The sequence below is a fragment of the Colias croceus genome, chromosome 1 (assembly GCF_905220415.1).
Source record: "Colias croceus chromosome 1, ilColCroc2.1".
Classification (NCBI taxonomy): Eukaryota; Metazoa; Arthropoda; class Insecta; order Lepidoptera; family Pieridae; genus Colias; species Colias croceus.
The window spans coordinates 1987749-2008358 of record NC_059537.1 but is presented as its reverse complement, the minus strand read 5'-3'; the positions used below and the strand labels follow the sequence as shown (position 1 = coordinate 2008358).

The window sequence follows — 20610 nt, the reverse complement described above, 5'->3', positions numbered from 1 at the left end:
AGATGAGATAAAAATAACTTCTAAGTCCTTTCTAGAAGACTTATCACCTATAAATAAATTCGATCATTAAAAAATATGACAACTGCCCAATAAAAAGGAAAAAAGACTGGCAATATTAAAAAAATATAATGAAATCCGTCTCTACACTACTCTGTCATTGTAATTTCAAGCGTTGCGTCTATCAAAGTCGATTGCTTTTAGATTGGCTTTTACAACGCTTACACCAACAGCTTTGGTTTCTGCTACCCGATACTGTGTTTATTTTACACTTGGGCATTCTGGAGCCTTATGAGTGTGTGATGCGGAACAAAAAAAAATGTATGCGTGCGTTTATGACCTTATTTTTCAAAAAATAATTTACTATATACAACTTTACAGAAATACGTCGAATCACGCGTGGTAGGGATAAGAAAAAGATGACGTGTAACCGAAAAATGTCACGCGTAACGAAAAAATGTTCCACTAAATTTTTTTCCAACCCCGATAAAGAAGTTTCACTTCAAAAATTGCGGTAATTAATTGATGTACTCACGTAAGAATCTATGACTCTACGAAAATCAAAAGTTTTCTGAACATTTTTTTTTTCAAATACGGTATCTGCTTATATTTAATTAAACTTGATTATTATTTCTAGAAACGATTTTAAGCACTACATGCATAAACCTGCCTGAAATTACTAGAACTATGACCTATATTAACTTTCCAAATTCTTAGCCGAAATAAGTGCTTTCCTGGTTTGCTGAAAAGCACTTAACTTTAATTTGAAGCTAAATCATAAATAGCATATATAATTGAATAATACATAGTGTTCTGGCGACTCTCCAATTTGCTAATAACATTAAGTACCTACGTTTAAAATATAATTTAAATGTTGAAATCTCGGTTGGTTGCCAAGAGGTGGTGCAGCCATATTTTTGCAATATTCCTGTATTAGTGTGACTGTAGGGGAACGGATTATATCCAGAATTATGTTGTTTTTGAAACCGGGGTTTTGTGTTCTTTGTTTATTCTTGTGCAACTGAAAATTTATAACTATAAAGAGAAAAAAGATATGCTATTATTCTGCCATCGTCTCATTTGGTATTGGTTATAAATGAAACAAAACGATGGTTTGTTATAAATTAGTTTACGTTAAAGAGTTATATTGATCGTTACTTTGAGGAGAATTCCTCTTAATAATTAGTCATTGTGGTTGAGGCTGATTATAACATTAATTAATTGACTAATTATAGATTAATTGCTAAATTAAACGCAGTCATAACTTGATTTTATGTTTATTTACTTACGTATTCCTTCTTTTTCCTTTGTTTTTACGTATTAAACATATTTCAAAAAATCCAGTCAATTCAAATGATGGTTATTTTGTGAATTTTTTATTTAACGTTTAATCCTTTTTTAATATCGACTTTACAATTTTTAAAGGTATGATTTACCTATTGCATAGCATATTTGCTTAAAACTTTAACCTGTTTATCGCCATGTAACTGGCGAACAGCCAGACCTTTCGTTGAAATCATTTGAGATAAGAATATGTAAACATTTTACAGGCGACCCCAAACTGAAAACTTACTAAATGCCAAATTAGGTTGTTTTTAAAGAATTGTTTGTACTAACGAGTCGTTTTTTTAAACTTTATGTTTGTTAGCACAACATACTACTGTATACTATGAAAAAAATCAACTTTTGTTATTTGTTAACGTTCAAACCATTTACTTGTTATTTTTAGAGAACTTTTTATGATAAAATAATTGGTAATACGATACATACATGCACCATACCTATTTTATTGACCTACGATACTAACTTCCTGATTATTTTTGCATAACCTGTGTTCTAATTTAAAATGCAAATAACAAATGAACCTTACAGCAATTTAGTTGCACTTCAAATAAATGTTATTTTAATATAAAACTTTAAACAGAATATAATAGAATTCAATTTGAAATAGCTTCATTCCATCCATTACTCAGAAGGTTTCCCCGAATCACTTGCTATATTTCTTAAAGGAAAATTTTCTGTACAAAAATGTCTTGAAAATGTTTATACATTTTCAAATTAATCATTAGGAATATAATACTTATATGAAATGTAAAACATTTTTATTGAAGTTTGGAAAGAGTTCTTTCCAGCGTAAGAAATATACAAACATACGGCAACATAGACTATTTTATGGCTTTTATAAAAATAAGAAAAAAAGCAAAGACATATTTGTACTGTTATTTTAAATAAACAATGCTATAGAAAAGAGTAGATCTTCAAGCAGCGACCTCTAAAGATCTTTTTATTGTTTTAACAATATTTAGAATTCTAAATGCTATAAAATAAGAAATACACACGTCGTATTGTATTGCGAAAGGTCATTGTTTTGTATTGAAGGTATGTGAAAGTCGCGGCAATTTTTCTATTTTCCACTTTACATATTAGTAGCATAAACTTCTACATTTGGATAAAAATGCTGGCATTTCTCATATATTATAATTTTTCAATCATTCCATACACTTGGTATAATCCTCTCGTAAATACGCGAAAATTCGAAATGCCTACGCGTTATCGCAGCATAACATTGAAAGTTAAACTGTAATAAAGATCAATATTGAGTATACTTTTATGGCAAAATTTAGCGTTACGTTCGCGAAAATACATAAAGATTCAGCTAACAGTTGCGTCTTATTGCGCCAATCAGGGACTATTACGGTAAATACTTTACGAGCTTAGAGAAGGGCTTATAGAAGAGAGTGTGTGTGTATGCTGGTGTATGCTAACTTACCTACTCTTGATGTCATATTTAAAATATATGTTATTGCCATAAATATTTGAGACTAAAGTATTAGGTACTTGTTATTACACTATAATATGATAAATACACATACATATATACTATTTATAGCATAAAATATTCTTAAAGACAAACAATTTCGTTTAAAAAGAATAAGAATATATAAAGATTTAATATGAATTGATAATAAAAAATTAATGTGTTTTAAAATAATAATGTTTATTATAGTGTTGAGTTTAATCTATTTAAATTTATCATAACATTTTGGAAAAACGAAATTACACCAAAAATTTAACGTGTTAATCTAACTACACATAATTACCAAATCCATTGCGAAGACTGCAAGGTAATATAATTAATAGATCGATAAACACACATGCAACATTCCGTTACCTGTTGTACATAAGAACGTCTGGTTTCCATAGCTTGTTCGGTGTTATCCTGAGGTCCTTGACGCCGCCGTAGTCGCTGTCGTTCCACCTTAAATTGTAGTCGTTCCATTCCTGTCGCACGTGCGTAAAAACCGTATGAGTAAAAGAGACGGGTGTATCGTTACCAGAGACAATGCTGTACTTTATAATTTAGGTAGGGTTATATTCAGCATGGTCTTTGGTAAACATAGATAATCAATAGGTATTATAAATATTACAGCAGTGAAGCAGTATTGTTATTAGTTTATAAAACGATATAGTAAGCTTAAAATATATAAAAATGGAGGCAATTTTTAATGATCAGCTTATATTTATGACTAACAGGTATCTATCACACATCGTGAGTGTTAAGTAGACAAACATTATGTCAACTAAGCCACTATATAACTTAGCTTAGCTTAAGCCAACAGTTTAGAAACTAAGGTACGTAGAAACAGGTAACCTATAATATTATTACAGTGTTGCAAGCTTTAAACTATATGCATACCCAATTTAAGATCAACAAATTCGCATTTTCAAATTCATAGGAACTTTCGTTAATATTATTAGTACCTACACTTCACTAGGACTTGTTAAGCTGTTAATCATAAATAGTTTCAAAAACAACGTTTTAACTTACCTTAAGCAATAATTATTAGGAGTAAGAAAGAATGGCTAATAATATAAACCACGTCAACTTACTGCCTTATAAATCATAAGTACATTTGTTATTGCACCACTCTCATAATCCATCATACTTAATTTATGACCATAAATTAAGTGCAAATGAGCTAGTACATACAAAATGCAGTTTTTTTTACTCATATAAAGAAGGAACTATAAAGCATGGTAGAATGTAAATGTAGATACGTAACTGTAAAACATGAAACTAGTAAGTGCTACGTCGTAGCAGCTGCTACGAGTATTTGTAACAACTAATTTACAAAGAAAATACTGTAAATTTATAAAATACAAATGAAAAACATATAAAACAGAAGGTTAAAAATTGCCTCCACTAATCAACACTGGCTGAAATGCTTTCAAACAATAACCGAGCGCTTAGATAGCCAACAAAGACCCGGCACGACCTTTATATTACAAAAGTTAGTCGCACAACTTTGTTATCAAACTAGTGCTTGCTACATTTATTCCAATTTATCTAACTTCATTAAATATAATTTATTTTTTGCAACTGCTCTAAGCCATGTCGATAACCTTATAAAATCTAATATATTCGCAGTTATATTCTGAGATATTTAATTAGGCAAATATCTGAGAATTAAGCTGCTACACCTTATACGAAATCTAGCACAAAAGTAAACAAAATATACTAAAAAAACGATAACTTAGAAAGCCTGAAGTACGTAAAATAAATAACAAATAATAATATTTAAGATTGAAAAGATCTAGAAGCATAAATTAGTAAAGAACAATTACACAGGTACCAAACACACATAGACACACCATATTATTACGTCACAAACACACGCATGCATCGGATAACCATGCTATGTTGAACGATATCACAAGAATCATAATATTTCATACGCCTATAGGGAATATTGACCGTCCTCAAAGATTTTTATACAAGGATCTGGGTCTACTTCTGTACTCTAAGCTGCCATATTGGTAAATGCTAAACTTTAATAATTTAAGCTCAAACACATACTTCTTTGTCATCAATCGACACCGAATCCTATGGAACTCTACAAAAACAAACAAAGAAGTATATGCGAGCGATTTTAGTGTTCTCTTTTAGCGAAATTGAATTACGGAAAATCAACAAAAAATAACTGAAGCATTGAAATCGAAACGTAAATCGGATTAAATAAAAACAAACTAAAATAAAGTTTAAACGCTTGCATTTAATGGGAATATTATTTCATTTGCAAATAGGAACGAAGATTTAAGAGTCGAAAACCATGGTAAAGTTTGTAATATCGCATTCCATGGCCATGCAAAATATACCTACGATGTTTGTAGCATACAAAATAATAGCGGGCTCGGGTTGTGCAGAATAAATTTACAGTGTTAAATAACAAATTTACACAATCAGTACACAATTGATATGCATTCAAACATTCGTCACCAAAACAATAATTTGAACAAATCCATCTCTAGCTCCATAAACAGCAACCAGAGTCGACGACTTGATTGCGATGATCGTTATCCATTATTTTTAGTATTTTATTATGATATTAAATCAATATTTATTATAAAACATGTTAAATGCATTGCGGTTTACACGGCAGCTCATAAATTTACTTCGGTTGATATGACTCAAAGCTGAGCCGAGGTTTGGTCTCAGCTTCGAGAAATAGATGTTGGATGAAATCAATGATTAAAATTGATGAATAAAGTCCTCGGATTCGACTTACCTGGACACATTGTAACTGACATAGGTAACAAAGAACGGATGCTAATCAAAGCATGACAATCATGATGGGATGCATGTAAGGGACTACCACTAGTCTACTGACAAGGAACTTTAGAAAGAAGTCACTAAACAATCCAATATAAATATAAAAATCTGCCGCATACTCCGAAATGCAATGCAATTTCAATACAGAAGAAAATAAAAAGATAGATAACATAAAAATGAGAAGAAAACAAAACGAAGGAAAGTATGAAAGAAATAAAAAAGAAATTTTATCGAGTATTAATTTAAGTTTTTCTTTTATCACACTTACCAATGACAGCCATATATTGGTTATAAGTAGTTGATTCTTCTCGTCCTATTTGGTTAGACGATGTCAACATAAACAGAGAGAAAGGGCGTAGTCAGTAAATGTTCTAGTAATTGATCAACACTGGGTACACAGGGGAAGGCAAGGCGCGAGCGACGGACGCGTCTCGCACTTGGCCGTACACATAATCTAGACTTAGGCGAGATGACGTAACAACATTTTAACACTGACTCTTCATGCGACAGCTGCCGCAAGCAGCGCCCTCTAGCCGCCACCGCCGCCTGTAACCGTCATTTCAGAAAGTGCGCCAAACGTGATGAAAAAAGTGCTTCGAAATTTAAAAAGTGCGCGTGAAATTTAAAAAAAGTACCGTTATCAACGGCGGGACGGCGAAGGCATCTGCCCCACCTACCACTTACCAAGTTTAGCCAGACGTTCGTCGTCAGGATTTGATTTTTCTCATCCTTTATAAAACGAACGCACGGCGTCGCAAGAAAGGAACGAAAAATACAATGAATATTACTTTTTTGGTTCATTTTTGTTACCTACTTAGCATCGTATTGTGTTTATAGAATTTTAATTTAGCTTTTATTACTTTTCTATTATATACACATAATTTGTTCTATTTATTCATAGCGTCAATAAGTTGTAGAAATATTTAAACGTTTTAAACATTTATTCGAAAAGAATCACATTTCAGTACAATTTCAAGAAAAAATTAAATTTTATGAGCGTTATATTCCCAAGCAAAATTAGCAACATTGAAGGATTTCATACTTGTACAAACTGAAAGAACAAAGTAGGTTTAATATCTCGCTTGAATCAACTCAAAGTATTCGTCGCCATCTTTAATAGTTCCACTTTTCCGTTTCAAAGGCATAACTTTTATTACGAACCATTTACGAACATTTTAATTTTATGATCTTTTTGAACGATACAAAATGGTTAATTGATTCGCAGTTTTCCCTTTAAAATTTATGATTAAAGAATGTCACTTCAAATTATTACTGTTTGATGAAAAATTAATGAAAAACGGGATCAGGCTTCAATATAGGAAGAATAATTAACAGTTTGATTGGCACAGGATGAAAATTGACCAATTCGATTAATATCACAATATTAATACTATCAAATTTAACTATGGTTATAGACTGGTATGGTCTATTGGCTCACTTGTTCATTAAACGCCTTATTATAAAAATGTGTATCAGATAGAGAATCATATCCACACATATAGTTGTCAATATGTAAAAACTTCCCAATAGATAGCCATTTTAATATACTTGGTAGGAAAAAATCCAGCAGGGGTTTTTATATTACCTTCTGTTTGTTTATCTTCATTTTCATACTTTTTAATAATTGTGTTTTGACATCATTTATTCATTTATTTATTTTAATACACTTTAAAACATCCATAATCAGACAATAATGATAAAATTAGTATACAACAACTCTCCGTATCATATTTATCCACTACACATATAAATATATTTTAATACTACATCACTACATAGCAAAAAAGAAAACATAAACCGAACCGCATTATAATTTATAACTCCTATCCACAATTCGTAAATCTTTCATGACTAACGTAATATCTTTTGAAATTCGCTCCGTTCCGAACGCTCGGGGCTCAACGAGCCTGTACAAAGCATGTTACCCTCACGATACTAAATTCTACACAAGAGAATTCGCAACTTTTTATATCTCTTGCAATAGCTCTTCAATCCTGCTTTAGGATTTTTACACACGAACGGATGTAATGCGGGTTTAAAGGGTTTAAAACAGCTGCTGCTCTAAGGAGCCTGCATTATATACTTTTGTGGTAGAATCACACCCCGGACACTCCATACAAAATTATAGTTTTGACAGTCACACTGTAGAGACTGCAAATGTGTGTGTAAACTCTTTATGGTTGGCACATTTGTGACTAGCGTAAAAAAAAATTCGCGTTTTTCTGATGAAATACATCCGTAAACAGCACAATATCTAACCATTTTCTACGAAAAACGATAATCACAAATCCAAAATAATAAAATTGCTTTAAGTCAATTTGATTAATGTTGTCAATCTTCGTTGCGTTTCGTCTAAAGACGTCGTTGGTATCGTCCTTGCGGGGAAATGGGTACCATAACATGTCTGATCGTGCGGGGTGAGGTAAGTGTTTAATTTTGGCGGGAGGCGGAGAGTGTCCGTTCTGTAGCGTTTAGCTACTATTATGTATTCTGTGGTAGAATTAAAATTTCAATGTATTACATAGACCAAAGGTGAATGCCCCATGAAATTGTCCGAAATTTTTTTCAAGTATTTTGCTGACCCAATGATAAAAGAAACATTGTATTTCAATATAATTAGGCATTATACTAAGTAAGAGGGTCTCTGCGTGTATAGATTTTATTAAGCTAGGAAATGTTTCTATAGACTATCAGAAACATTAAAAAGAATTAGCGCTATAATAAAATGACTTTCTTCCAATTCACACTTAAGTTTTCTCATTTTTTATCGTACATTTCTTACATTGTGTATAACTTCTTGACGCTCGTAAATAACATGCTTATATCTCGGACCTTCCGACAAACCAACTAGATTTCCAGATTTAATTCGACGCGTTGACGTCGCCTTTGTAATTTGTATACACTTGACTCAAAGGGATTCAAGTGCTCAACTTTGTGATGTCACATGCAACATCCTTAGCGGGAATAAACTCATAAGAAATCGCTATAACAACATTTTATTTAGAACTTGTGAAGATGTCGTCTGAACCAAAGCTATACGTTTACAGGACATCTCAGTTTTTCATTTCTAAATCAATGTTACTTTTATAACGAAAGACAATTATGTTCCACTTATTTAATTTTTCAATTAATTTATACTATATCTAATATCTATACTAATATTATAAAGCCGAAGAGTTTGTTTGTTTGAACGCGCTAATCTCGGGAACTACTGGTCCGATTTGTAAAATTCTTTCGGTGTTAGATAGCCTATTTATCGAGGAAGGTTATAGGCTATATCATCACGCTACGATCAACAGGAGTGGAGCCACGGGGGTGAAACTACGCGGAGCAGCTAGTCAAACATAAACTGTTCTATCATTGTTGAATCAAAACAATTCTCTCGATTACTCGATACAAAACTTATGACGTCACAAAAAAAAGAGAGTTCCCGTTCCCTTTTGCGTTAAAAGACATGCATTTTCCAAATCTATTTTCTTTACGTGACGTCACTGGTAAACTTTTTTTTTTCATTTCACACGTACACCACATAACTATCGCATATTCCAAACAGATATTGGAATTCGCAGAAAAATCCAGAACACGAGTTCCGTTAATCGAAATTCAACATTTGCTCGAATAACTGAAAATTCCTATACATACAACATATGTTTGTTTCCATACATTGTTTCTATCCCGTAATCTGATTTGGATAGCGGGAAAATATTGCTTTGGAAGCCAACGAAATGATTTCTTTATACATTTTCAATATTGAAACCAGTCGATTGTCTGTGTATTATATTATGTTTTATTAGCTTTAGTTCGAATAGAACCGGTTGAAAAAAGCTTTATATTATTTCAAAATATTTTATCTGTGATAAAATTCATTTAATAATTTTTTGTGTAAAACGTCATTATTATACGTACAAGATGTTTAACGGAAAAATTGAGATAGATTAGTTTAATCTCTGCTCTGTTCCTCCCCTTTGAAGTTATTTGAATAAGATAAGAAAGAAGAAATCCGTAATTAGTTTGAATATTATCTATAGATGTACCTAATAAAGGGCTGGATACAATGCTGGATATGGATAAATATATCATAGAAAAGCGCCGATTAAAATTCGAATTAATACAAATTTATGGATGTTTCAGAGAGTATTCCAAAAATGTAGTTTGTATTTTTTATTTATTTTAAGGTTCATCAATACAATTATATACAATTATACGAATTTTATTCAAATCACTGAATTATATTGACATACCAAATTTGTATATTTCAGTTATAAAAACCATTGTTATTTCTCCACAAAGCTTTGATACCAGATTAGGCAATATTTTAAATGTTCATTAATAAACCATGAAAACTTATTATTTTTGCAAAATGCAATATCATAAATTCCAACATCCGTATCACTCTAATCATTAAAACAATATCGAATCAAAAGTAATCACCGTATTCTAAAAAATAATTAATCTAATTAATATGAGCGCGAAATGAATGGCATTTGTTTTACGTTTTTTTTCTTATCAAAAAGATATGTCTAGTTGCCAGTATAAAAAGTATTGAAACAATTCGCGGCCAGGGAGGGATAGAATTGCATTTTACAAAAAAACTAAATGACAAGGACGTTCTAAATTCGAATATATAAAGGCGCGTACTCACCACGTCTATGATCTGCTGCAATGTAAGGCCGAACTTAACCTCGAGCGGTTCGCTCTCATTGGCGACCGGCCTTTCAAGCGTGTTATATGAAGCTAGCAAAGCATTCAGCAGCCTTTTTTCGTGCGGTCCTTGTTCCGACACTAAAATAATACGATTAAATAATTATTTAAATAGCATAAAATTGTATGATCCATAACATAGGTTGATTTCTTTTTCACTGCGGAATCAAAATCTTGTTTAATCACGTACCTGTTAATGCCTAAAAGAATATTTTAATGAATAAATAAATTTCGATTCCTCTGTGATAAAAGTAAATTTAACAAGATTTTGTTACCACATCCTACAAAAGAATAAATGTCGAAATGAGCTGAGGTGTTACGATCTCGACAACTGCGTGAAACCACCTGCGACCAAATTAATAATGAAAGACGTACAAATGACCACAGAGACACAAAAGCGACCGCAACAAATTGGGCAAATCCTAGCAACACTTCAAACGACCCACATCTCAAGTAACGGCTATATAAAGTCTCTAAACACACCTGGACCTCGGAATATACGAGCATTCTTAACAAAACGACAGAAGGCACAATTTAGCTTAACACGCCCCTCTGAAGGACCAGCTATAAACACTCATTTTCAGGCTTAAATCGTTCTTATACATGTGACGTATGAAGGTGGTACTGGGCTGTATCAAGTGGGAAAGAGATAAATGTATGCGGTAATCCAGGTGATTTAGGAAGCTCCGTGTTTGATATAATAGCGAATGTTACGAAGTAATAGTTTTCCGTACGTTAGCCTTTTCAATTAAGCAGGCTTATGACAGGTTTATGTCGGCTATTTATTACCTACATAATAAATGATAGCTAATTTTGTTTACAAAAAGTGCAATAATTGTAATAAATATTGGACCTGATTACAAATGAACGTACATAAATTATTAAATGTTGTTAGGTTGTATTGTTTGCAGACGTTAGATAATCTATATTTGCTTAGCTTCGGCTTGTATAATCTGTATCCATAGATTAATATTCTTGTTGTCTTTGGCGCTTAGTGCCTAATTCACACATTGTTATTGCTTACACCTAGTGTGTGGCGGCCGATAGCCATATTCAATTTCGAACAAAAGTGTTAGGAATATAGTTTAACTGTTATATTCTTTGCGAATTATGTATTTAAATCGGATTGTTATTTGAAAATACGTCGGAAAAGAGGTGAAATATATTTTCTCTCCAAGCTGCCAACTTTAAATCATTTAAACATAAATGCATATTTTATTTATAACGAGCATTCTGTACGCAACTGCATATTCACTGCTACTTCACATTACATAATTATTATTTAAATTACATTTCTGTAAAAGGTAAGCAGAAAGAAAACATTTTATAGCGAGATCTTTTTTTATAGTTTTTTTTTTACACCTGTTTCGTTATAATTTTAAGTTATTAATTCCTTTTAATATAAAACCTAGAGAACCTCATTCAAATTTTCAAAAGTAAATCCAAATTAAAATGCGATCACATGGGAGGCACCATCTTTCTAATTATAAAATAATTATTAAAATTTCTGTACTAACAAGTAACAACTAAAAAAATACAGTGAGAACCTCCTCTCTTTGAAAATGATGCCACGACAATTTTCTTAACAAAAAGTCAAATTTTTATCGAGTTTTATTTTTGAAACAAAAACGATTTATTTTTTATCTTTATATTTTTTCCCAATCCCTTCACTTCTTAAAAATGATACAAACATTCCTTCCTCCTCATAGCATTTATCCAGACAAAACCAGAATCATTTATATAAAGTCGCTAGTCGGTATAAACAAACAATAGCTACGCAATAATGGCGACTCAGCCGGCTAATCCTGCAACGTCTATATTAGCGCGGTTTAATTGCTTATGGCTTTTGAATTATGAGTTGTATTCGTAATTTATATAAGGGATAAATTACGAAAAATATAAGGAATGGAAAAGTGTGTATGTGTTAGTTAGATTAGTGCAGAGGTTTTGTACACAAATTTATGTATGTCTCTTTCTTTCTTACGTTAAATTAGATTAGATTGAAAGGGTTGATAAGAGGTTAAAATGAATGTAAATTCTAGACTTTTAAGATTTATGAAAATAGTTTTTTTCATGCATCTTTGATGCGATTGAAAAAAATAGTAACAAGGTTAAATTGATAGAAAAAATGTAAAATCTAAACTAAAGTTTTAAGATAAATTATGCATATTAAACTTATTGTCAGGACGCATATTTACCTTAAATATAAGGCGCAAAATCAAACACAAAAATATTACATTATCTATTACAAAAAAATGTTTGATGTAAAAAAATATCCTTTTAAATCTGAGCTTCCGTTAATTTGTATGACCTATTTGTTCTATACATAACATTATATAATACTTATTACAGGGCACATTAACTATGCATGGATAATTGAATAATGTTCATTAATTATTAGTAATTAGTTATTCACATTAATTACCCATATTGTACTGTATATTATTTAAATTAAAATATCGTCTAATAGCTTTCATGAAAAAAAGAAAAGAAATTTTTTTTAAAGACTCGTAATACAAAACGAACCAACGAATAAAAATACCTTATGGCTTGAATGAAGATAAATGTAAAGTGATCTAACACATTATTATAGTATCTAGTATCTGTGATAGTAGATAGTATCTGTCAAAGCTTAACTACGTGATACAGTGTTAAAATTATAAATATTATTTACATACGATTTGCGAATAATTCCGCTTTAAAGTTGGTGAATCTTGAGTGGCACTTTGTGAATTTAATGAATTATTGTTATCTCCACTGAATCATTAATATTTATCAAGATATTGAGTGATTTCGAACTTGTTGAGAAAGACAAAGTTTATTATACCCGCAAATAGTAAGCTAATAAACCGATGTCAAGTTTTAAATACTCACTGTCATTTGATTTCGACAAAGTCAACGATACAGTCTACCAACATTACCAACTCGTCAACATCACAGATTAGTAAGAATTTACGTTCCATTCAACGCATTATAAAAATATTATATACCACAGCGTTTCTTAATAATGAAGTGCAGGGCTTGCAACAGGATTATAAAACCAATTGATTCTAAAATTTGTTCTTTGTGTTCTGGGCAGTATCACTATCAGTGTCTGGGCATATCGAATGAAAATTTTAATAAGGAATCGAAACAAACCAAAGCCAATTGGAAGTGTCCTGACTGTAAGAGTACTGATAAAAGGGGTGATAACACGAACACACCTATAAGATCGCAAATTGTACCCAGCCCACCATTAACTTCAAGCAGTACATGTGACTTTGTATTAGAAGACCTCAAGTTATATTTTGAAGAAAAATTTAAAGAGTCAACCGCTACTATTCTTTCACAAGTCAAACTGCAGATTGCTGAACATAATAAAGCTTTACATCAGGAGTTGGAGCAAGTAAAAACTAGTATCAACTACGTGACTGCGCAGTTTGATGATTTAAATAAAGAAGTGAAGGAAAAGGCTAAGATAATAGAAACTCTCACGCTGCATAACGAAGAGCTCCGTTCTCAAATCACTAATGTAAATATTCAGTTAAATAATATAGAGCAAAAATCACGGTCGTGTAACATTGAGATTCAGTGTGTACCTGAGAACAGAAGTGAAAATATTCTGACGACTATTAAACAGCTCGGAAGGGTTGTATCGAGAGAAATAATCGATCACGAGATTGTTGACTTCCACAGAGTTCAAAAACTGAATCAACAAACTGACAGACCGCGATCAATAGTAGTGAAATTTGTTAGTCCTCGCGTACGAGACGAACTACTGGCAGCTGTTCGAACATTTAATAGAACCAATTTTCAGGAGAAGCTTCACTCCGGACATCTAGGTATATCAGGCAATAAGCCAATTTTTGTCACCGAGCATCTGTCCCCTGCGAACAAGAAGCTGCATGCATCTGCGCGAATAGCTATTAAGCACAAACAATACGATTTTATATGGGTTAGGAACGGTAAAATATTCGTCCGTAAAAACGTAGCATCAAAACCTGTATTAATCGATAGTGAGGAGGCGATTAAAAACCTGTAATAATTAGTTATAGGTATCCTAATTAACTTTTCCTAACTGTTATAATTATTATTTTGTCGTTTTAATGTTTTTAAGTATATATTATCAAAATGTAAGAGGTTTGAGAACCAAAACTGAAAATTTTTTCTTAAATGTATTACAAAGTGATTATGACGTTAAAGTACTGACAGAAACCTGGCTAAATGAATCTGTTTATGATTATGAGATTCTGGATAATAGGTATAATGTTTATAGACGGGATCGTAAATCCGCACGATCATGCCTCAGCAAAAAAGACGGCGGAGGGGTTTGCATTGCTGTACATAAACTTTTAAATGTTACAAGAAGGCGCTCATGGGAATCCAATTGCGAAGATATATGGCTAACGATTGATATAGCTAGTGGGTCTAAGCATTATGACCTAAATATCTGTGCTGTATATATGCCTCCTCCAATAACTCTTGATTATGTAAAATTATTTGATAAAAATGTCACCAATGTAATTTGTAACAAGCTTAGAGGTAACAAGATTAAACAATCATCTACTTTATTATTGGGTGATTTTAATATGCCGAATATAATTTGGGAACCCGAAAAAAGCTCATCTTGCGTACCGTCAAGAGCGAATTGTAATAATGTGGAAAACATATTTTTGGATGATATTATCTTTAACAATTTAAGCCAATGCAATTTTATTAAAAACGATAGAGGAGGTATCCTGGACCTCGTTCTTACGGATACTCCTAAGCTAATAGAGGTTAATTTATGTCAACAGCCATTAATAAATTTAGATTCATATCATCCAGCTCTTGAGATAGAATTGAGTATAGGAAAAAGTCAAATCTTTCTAAAACAGGTAAGAACTCCAATGTTAAATTTTAAAAAAGCTAATTATACCGATATGAATGAAAAACTGTCGCGTTTACAATGGTCAAAAATTTGGGAAGATGATAAGAGTCTCGATCAGATGGTAAACAGTTTTTATTCATCCATCGTTCCCATTATAGAGGCGAATACTCCCTTAACTAAACCTAAAAGTGAAAACTATCCAATCTGGTTTAGTTCAGCTTTAATAAAATGTGCGAAAGAAAAGAATAAATACAATAGAAGGTATAAATTATACAAAAATCCGAGGGACAAAGAAACAGTCTCTATTCTGAGAAAAAGATATGATAGTATGTTAAAAGAATGTTTAAAGAATTTTAAAGAAAATGCTGGGAATACACTGAAAACCAACCCCAAACATATATGGTCCTTTGTGAATAATTTAAAACGCAACAGTGGTTCTATTCCTAACCAGCTGATATTAGGTACTAAAACGGCCTCCGGTGGAGAAGAAATATGCGAGTTATTTTCGGAATATTTTCAGTCGGTATATGAATTACTTCCATCTTCTATAATATCCCAACCACAAAATAGCCCACCATCTGTGTTACCTGATTGTTTGAATTCAATAAGTAATATCTGTTTAAGTGAATGTGAGGTTCGTGCAGCTTTAAAAAAACTTGACCCAAATAAAGGATCCGGCTTGGACAATATACCGAACATTTTTCTTAAAAACTGCGCGGATAATTTGTCTGGGCCTTTGTGTGAATTATACAATAGATCCTTAAAAGATGGCATTTTCCCACTGCACTGGAAAAGGGCGCGGTTAACACCAATACATAAAAATGGTGATAGAAACGCTGTATCGAATTACCGACCTGTGTCTGTTCTTCCGGCACCTGGTAAAGTTTTAGAATCGCTGGTTCAACAGAAAATTTACTGGCATGTTAAACATAAACTGCACCCAGAACAACATGGTTTTTTACCAAAGAAATCTACCACCACAAATTTAGTCAGTTTCATTGAGGATGTTGCGGGCGCGATCGATGAAGGACAGGAAATCCACGCTATTTACACGGACTTTAGTAAGGCGTTCGATTTAATTGATCATAATTTATTATTAAGAAAGATTTATGAATTGGGTATTCATGGGTCCTTGTACCGATGGTGCGAATCGTACTTAAGTAACCGGACTCAATTAGTCAAGATTCGTGGATATACATCACGAGCTAATGTAATCCCAACGGGAGTGCCTCAGGGATCCCACCTGGGTCCCCTTTTTTTCCTTTTATTTGTGAATGATCTGGCCAATGGTCTAAAGTGTAATTTTAAGATGTACGTGGATGATTTGAAGTTGTATATGCGAGTTAAATGCGAGGACGATAGGATAATGCTGCAAAAAGAATTATATCACGTTGAAGATTGGTGTCTCAGGAACAGAATGCTATTAAATGAAAATAAATGTTATTGCATGAACTTCACAAAAAAGAAGAACACGTTGCCTCTTTCATATATTTTAAAAAGTAGCAATCTTAAAGAAGTATACAGTATTAGAGACTTAGGAGTCATAGTAGACAGTTCACTAAATTTCAAAGATCACATGGATCACATAATAAGTAAATCGTCCAGTCTTTCCGGATTCATTTCTAGGCAATTAAAATATTTTAAGGACCCTGGCGTTGTGATTCCTATTTACAATTGCATTGTAAAAAGCGTCTTGGAATATAACAGTTGTGTTTGGTCTCCCAGCTATGCTGTCCATTCCAGTAGATTGGAGAGAATTCAGAAAAGATTTGTGTATCAACTGTCCTACATTAATAATCAATGCAAAACATTGGTATCATACGAAAAAAGATTGAGTTTTTACAAAATGAGGCCTCTAAGTGTACGCCGTAAGTGTTTGGATATACTGTTTCTGTACAAACTGATACATGGTCTGGTGGATTGCCCTGAACTCCTTTCGCGCATTAAAATAGAAGTTCCACGTCCTGCTAGCCGTTTGGAAAATAGGAAGTGCTTTAAATTACCCTATTGTCGTACTAACGTAGGTCAAAACTCTCCTATAAACAGGTGCTGTTCGTACTATAATGGTGTTAGGTATAATTTCGATATTTTCTCGAGTTCTCTATCCTCAGCCAGAAGTAACATTTACTCTGCGTTGTGTTGAAAATAATTGTAGTGTTGCTTGAATTACTATAGAAGTTTAGTTAAAGTTTAAAATTTAAAGTATAGCGTGTACATTGTCAGTGAGTTTATGTAGTTTCACTAAGCACGATGTGCTCACTAGTTTAGGAGTTGCACCGCAAATGTTTGTTTTGGTAAATAGTTTTTAAGGCTGTTTATGTGTCAATTTCAATTTGTGAACCAAATAAAAAAAAAAAAAAAAAAAAAAAAAATTATTAAAATTTTGGGCATATTTCATGTATTTCCTATATAACAATCTTCATTTCTTCCTTTTCAAATGGACGTATCGGATTTGGGATATAAACTATTTTAGAACGATGTATAATTCCAGAATCCAGATGCTAAGCTATTTGAGCGGGACAAAACCTACATATGAATAAACTTCCATAAAATATTATTTACCTGTAATATTTATATTACGCTTGCACTAATTCAAATTGAAGCATTACTAAAGTCGATCCAAGTTACTCACAAATGCGTCAAATGGCACCTTCCAGAAATTCGAGTTTAATTCCCTAAATTTTCAAGAAGCCAACGTGCATCGACATTCCAAACATGCAAGTTTCATCCAAGGAACGTTTCGTCTTACAAAGAGTTAATTAGAACGTCCATCACTTCAGCTCTCTGAACGCTCAATTTGGCCGCTCTATTAGACATCAAAGAAGCTTCTAGAACCAAAACTAGTAGATGGCAGTTTAGTCTAATCGAATGGTGACGTGTTCGAAAGAAGCCATCTTGAATTTCGTGCATGTTGGAATAGCGATTTTACAGCGTGTTTTTACTTCTTTTGGCGCGATGAAGAAAAATGATAAGAGTGAATTTTTACGATGCGCGCGCCTAAATTTAAAAGCATGAAGTTAGTGCTAGGTGGTATGAAAATTGATACCTAACTATGTTCAAGTTGTATATTCTAGTATTCTTTTTCCATACGCCAAAGAAGTATAACTTCTAACGCGTGTACAAAAGTACACACACTCTTTTTTATTAGTGGTAGTTAAACTCAAATCCATGTAGGATTCTAAATTAAATAACAGTAGTGTAGCTGATCTCATAGTTAGTCCTATTTTTTCACCTACTCTCTAATACCTTATATAAATAATTATCTCCACCGACGTAATATTTTATACTTTTCTCCCAGACTTTACTACTTTGTATACTTTCACCCAAAATGTCTCCAACTACAATTACACCCAAATACATACAAATTCGCATACTCAAAAATACACTTTAAATACATACACATTACACACTTGCAACATTACATACACACACATTATATACATTCACACTTCATACATACACATTACATACATACACTTAAGGATCAAATCGTGATCAAATTCACATGAGTTGATTTGCTTTCATTGTATTTTTATTTTATTTTATAAGATATAACTTTTCTTACTTCTGTTAATTAACTTTAGTATAGCAGTAGGCTATACAATACATAGTGTAATTTTTGTTATTTAGTCTTTTATCACTAAGATGCATAATTTATGATCGTTTGCACCATCACCTAATAATATTATTCTTGTAGTTTGTTATTGGTACGCGGGGGGGGCTGGTGACTTGTACTCCAGGTTCCTCGAAACCTATTTCAGGCACCAGTCTCTCACAATACTAGTTGATAAGCTCACTATGTATTTGCAAGCAATGTATCTATTTACCTAATGTTGTGATGAGACAAATAAATAAATAAAAATAAAAAAAAATAAAAATACTTCCGCGATAAATATTATTGTTTTTATTTGCATAAATTTCAACAATCAGACGAGAACATTCCGAGCGCTATACTTAGCAAATACACAGAGCAAATACAAATTAAATTTATAAACCTTCCAAATTGAAATGTTTATACCGAATGAATACGCCGTGAACGTCATAATAATTTTGTAATATCAACATTTCCAATACTGTGACCACAAACATTCAAAGCTGTCAAACAATTTTATTCGTATTTATTGGGACTGTGCACGATTGCAGCGCCAACTAGCGTCCACAACTTTGTGGGCTCTGTCACATTGAAGTTTCGGCCGTATATTGGTGAAAAAATATCGAAATGAAAAAACAACAAATATTTTCGACTAATAAATTGTTGTGATACCACGATTTGGGTGGAAAAAAGGTGTTGAAATTATTTTGGTCATTTAAATCAAATGAGGTAAGTCCAAAAAGTGTGTTTAATTTTGATTGTGTCAGGGTTTGTTTACTTCATAATAGTTGTAGTTTTACAGTAAAACAATAAGAAAAAGCTACTGTAATGGTTTCATTATATAACAGTAAATACATTTAAATGTTCCTGTATCGCTAGTAATAAATTAAATATCGTTTTCAGATCGAAATAAGTTTTGTTTTGAAGACCGGGTTTGTGAGTGTTACTCACGATATCAAATTCCAGCCACAAACTGTAATTAAAGGAAAGTTGTTGGTATTGGCTGGACATTTCCGAAATGTAGAAGAATTAAGAACAAAAGAAGGGCAGAGTTCAATAATTCACACTCTCATCGTAAGGCAAACATCTATTACGTTGCCACCTTATAAAACGGTTTTAAACGTGAATAGAGCACGAGTAGTCACTAGTGTTAAATGTAATTATGTTTATAATCAAAGTGGTAAATAGTTTGGTAATGTTTATTAGCGGACTAATGCGATTAAATAATGATATTAAAATGTATTTATGTAGAATCACTTTGCAATTGACAGATACATCTGATGACAGAGCTTTCATTGTTTCTACTTTTGACCACCATGAGCGCTGCGATAGATTATGTAATATGTTACCCCCACCTAATACTTCGCACCCAGCGAATAGGTACTATTTATTGTAATAACGGACTCGAAATCAGTATCTCAGTAAACATAAATCGAACTACAGTATAAAATGCAGATCTAGCATTATTCAAAGCTAGTAGAGGCATAAAAAATAAAACCAGGCAGTACTGCGGTTAAAAACAATTATAGTAGAGCTCTTTAGACAGGTAATTTTCTTCCTGCATGCAGGCATTGTGGCAAAAAGTTCGCATGACAGATACAACGGGCGGCCATTTTGAAATGATGTTTTTAATCGAAGAACTTTTTATTAGAATGGCTTGTTTGCATTTATGGAAATTATTCCGTTTATTAAACTTCTCTATGTAAATTATATTTTATGTGACACATTGTTTTTCTTAAACATTACTTTTCTGTCTGTCATGTTCTGTGTCTTATTCTGTGTGCTGAAACCAAGGTTGAAACCGAATAATTATGAAGATATAAGTACTTTAATTTAAGACAACACTATCCAATACATTTT

The 20610-nt window shown here is 32.3% G+C and overlaps 1 protein-coding gene across 19 annotated transcripts in view; it reads right to left on the bottom strand.

Annotated features, from left to right (window-relative positions):
* Positions 1-20610, bottom strand: part of LOC123695178 (neuronal acetylcholine receptor subunit alpha-7) — a 100536-nt gene that overhangs the window by 18321 nt on the left and 61605 nt on the right. For 6 of the 19 annotated variants that reach the window (XM_045640975.1, XM_045640989.1, XM_045640970.1 and 3 more), the window contains exons 2-4: positions 10251-10390; positions 6293-6337; positions 3170-3279 (exon numbers count right to left, since the gene is read on the bottom strand). In XM_045640975.1, coding sequence (XP_045496931.1) covers positions 3170-3279; positions 6293-6337; positions 10251-10390 — 295 coding nt within the window. Of the gene's footprint in view, positions 1-3169; positions 3280-5876; positions 5922-6292; positions 6338-10250; positions 10391-20610 lie in introns of all 19 variants that reach the window. The other 13 variants (XM_045640962.1, XM_045640978.1, XM_045640965.1 and 10 more) reach the window with 3 other exon arrangements.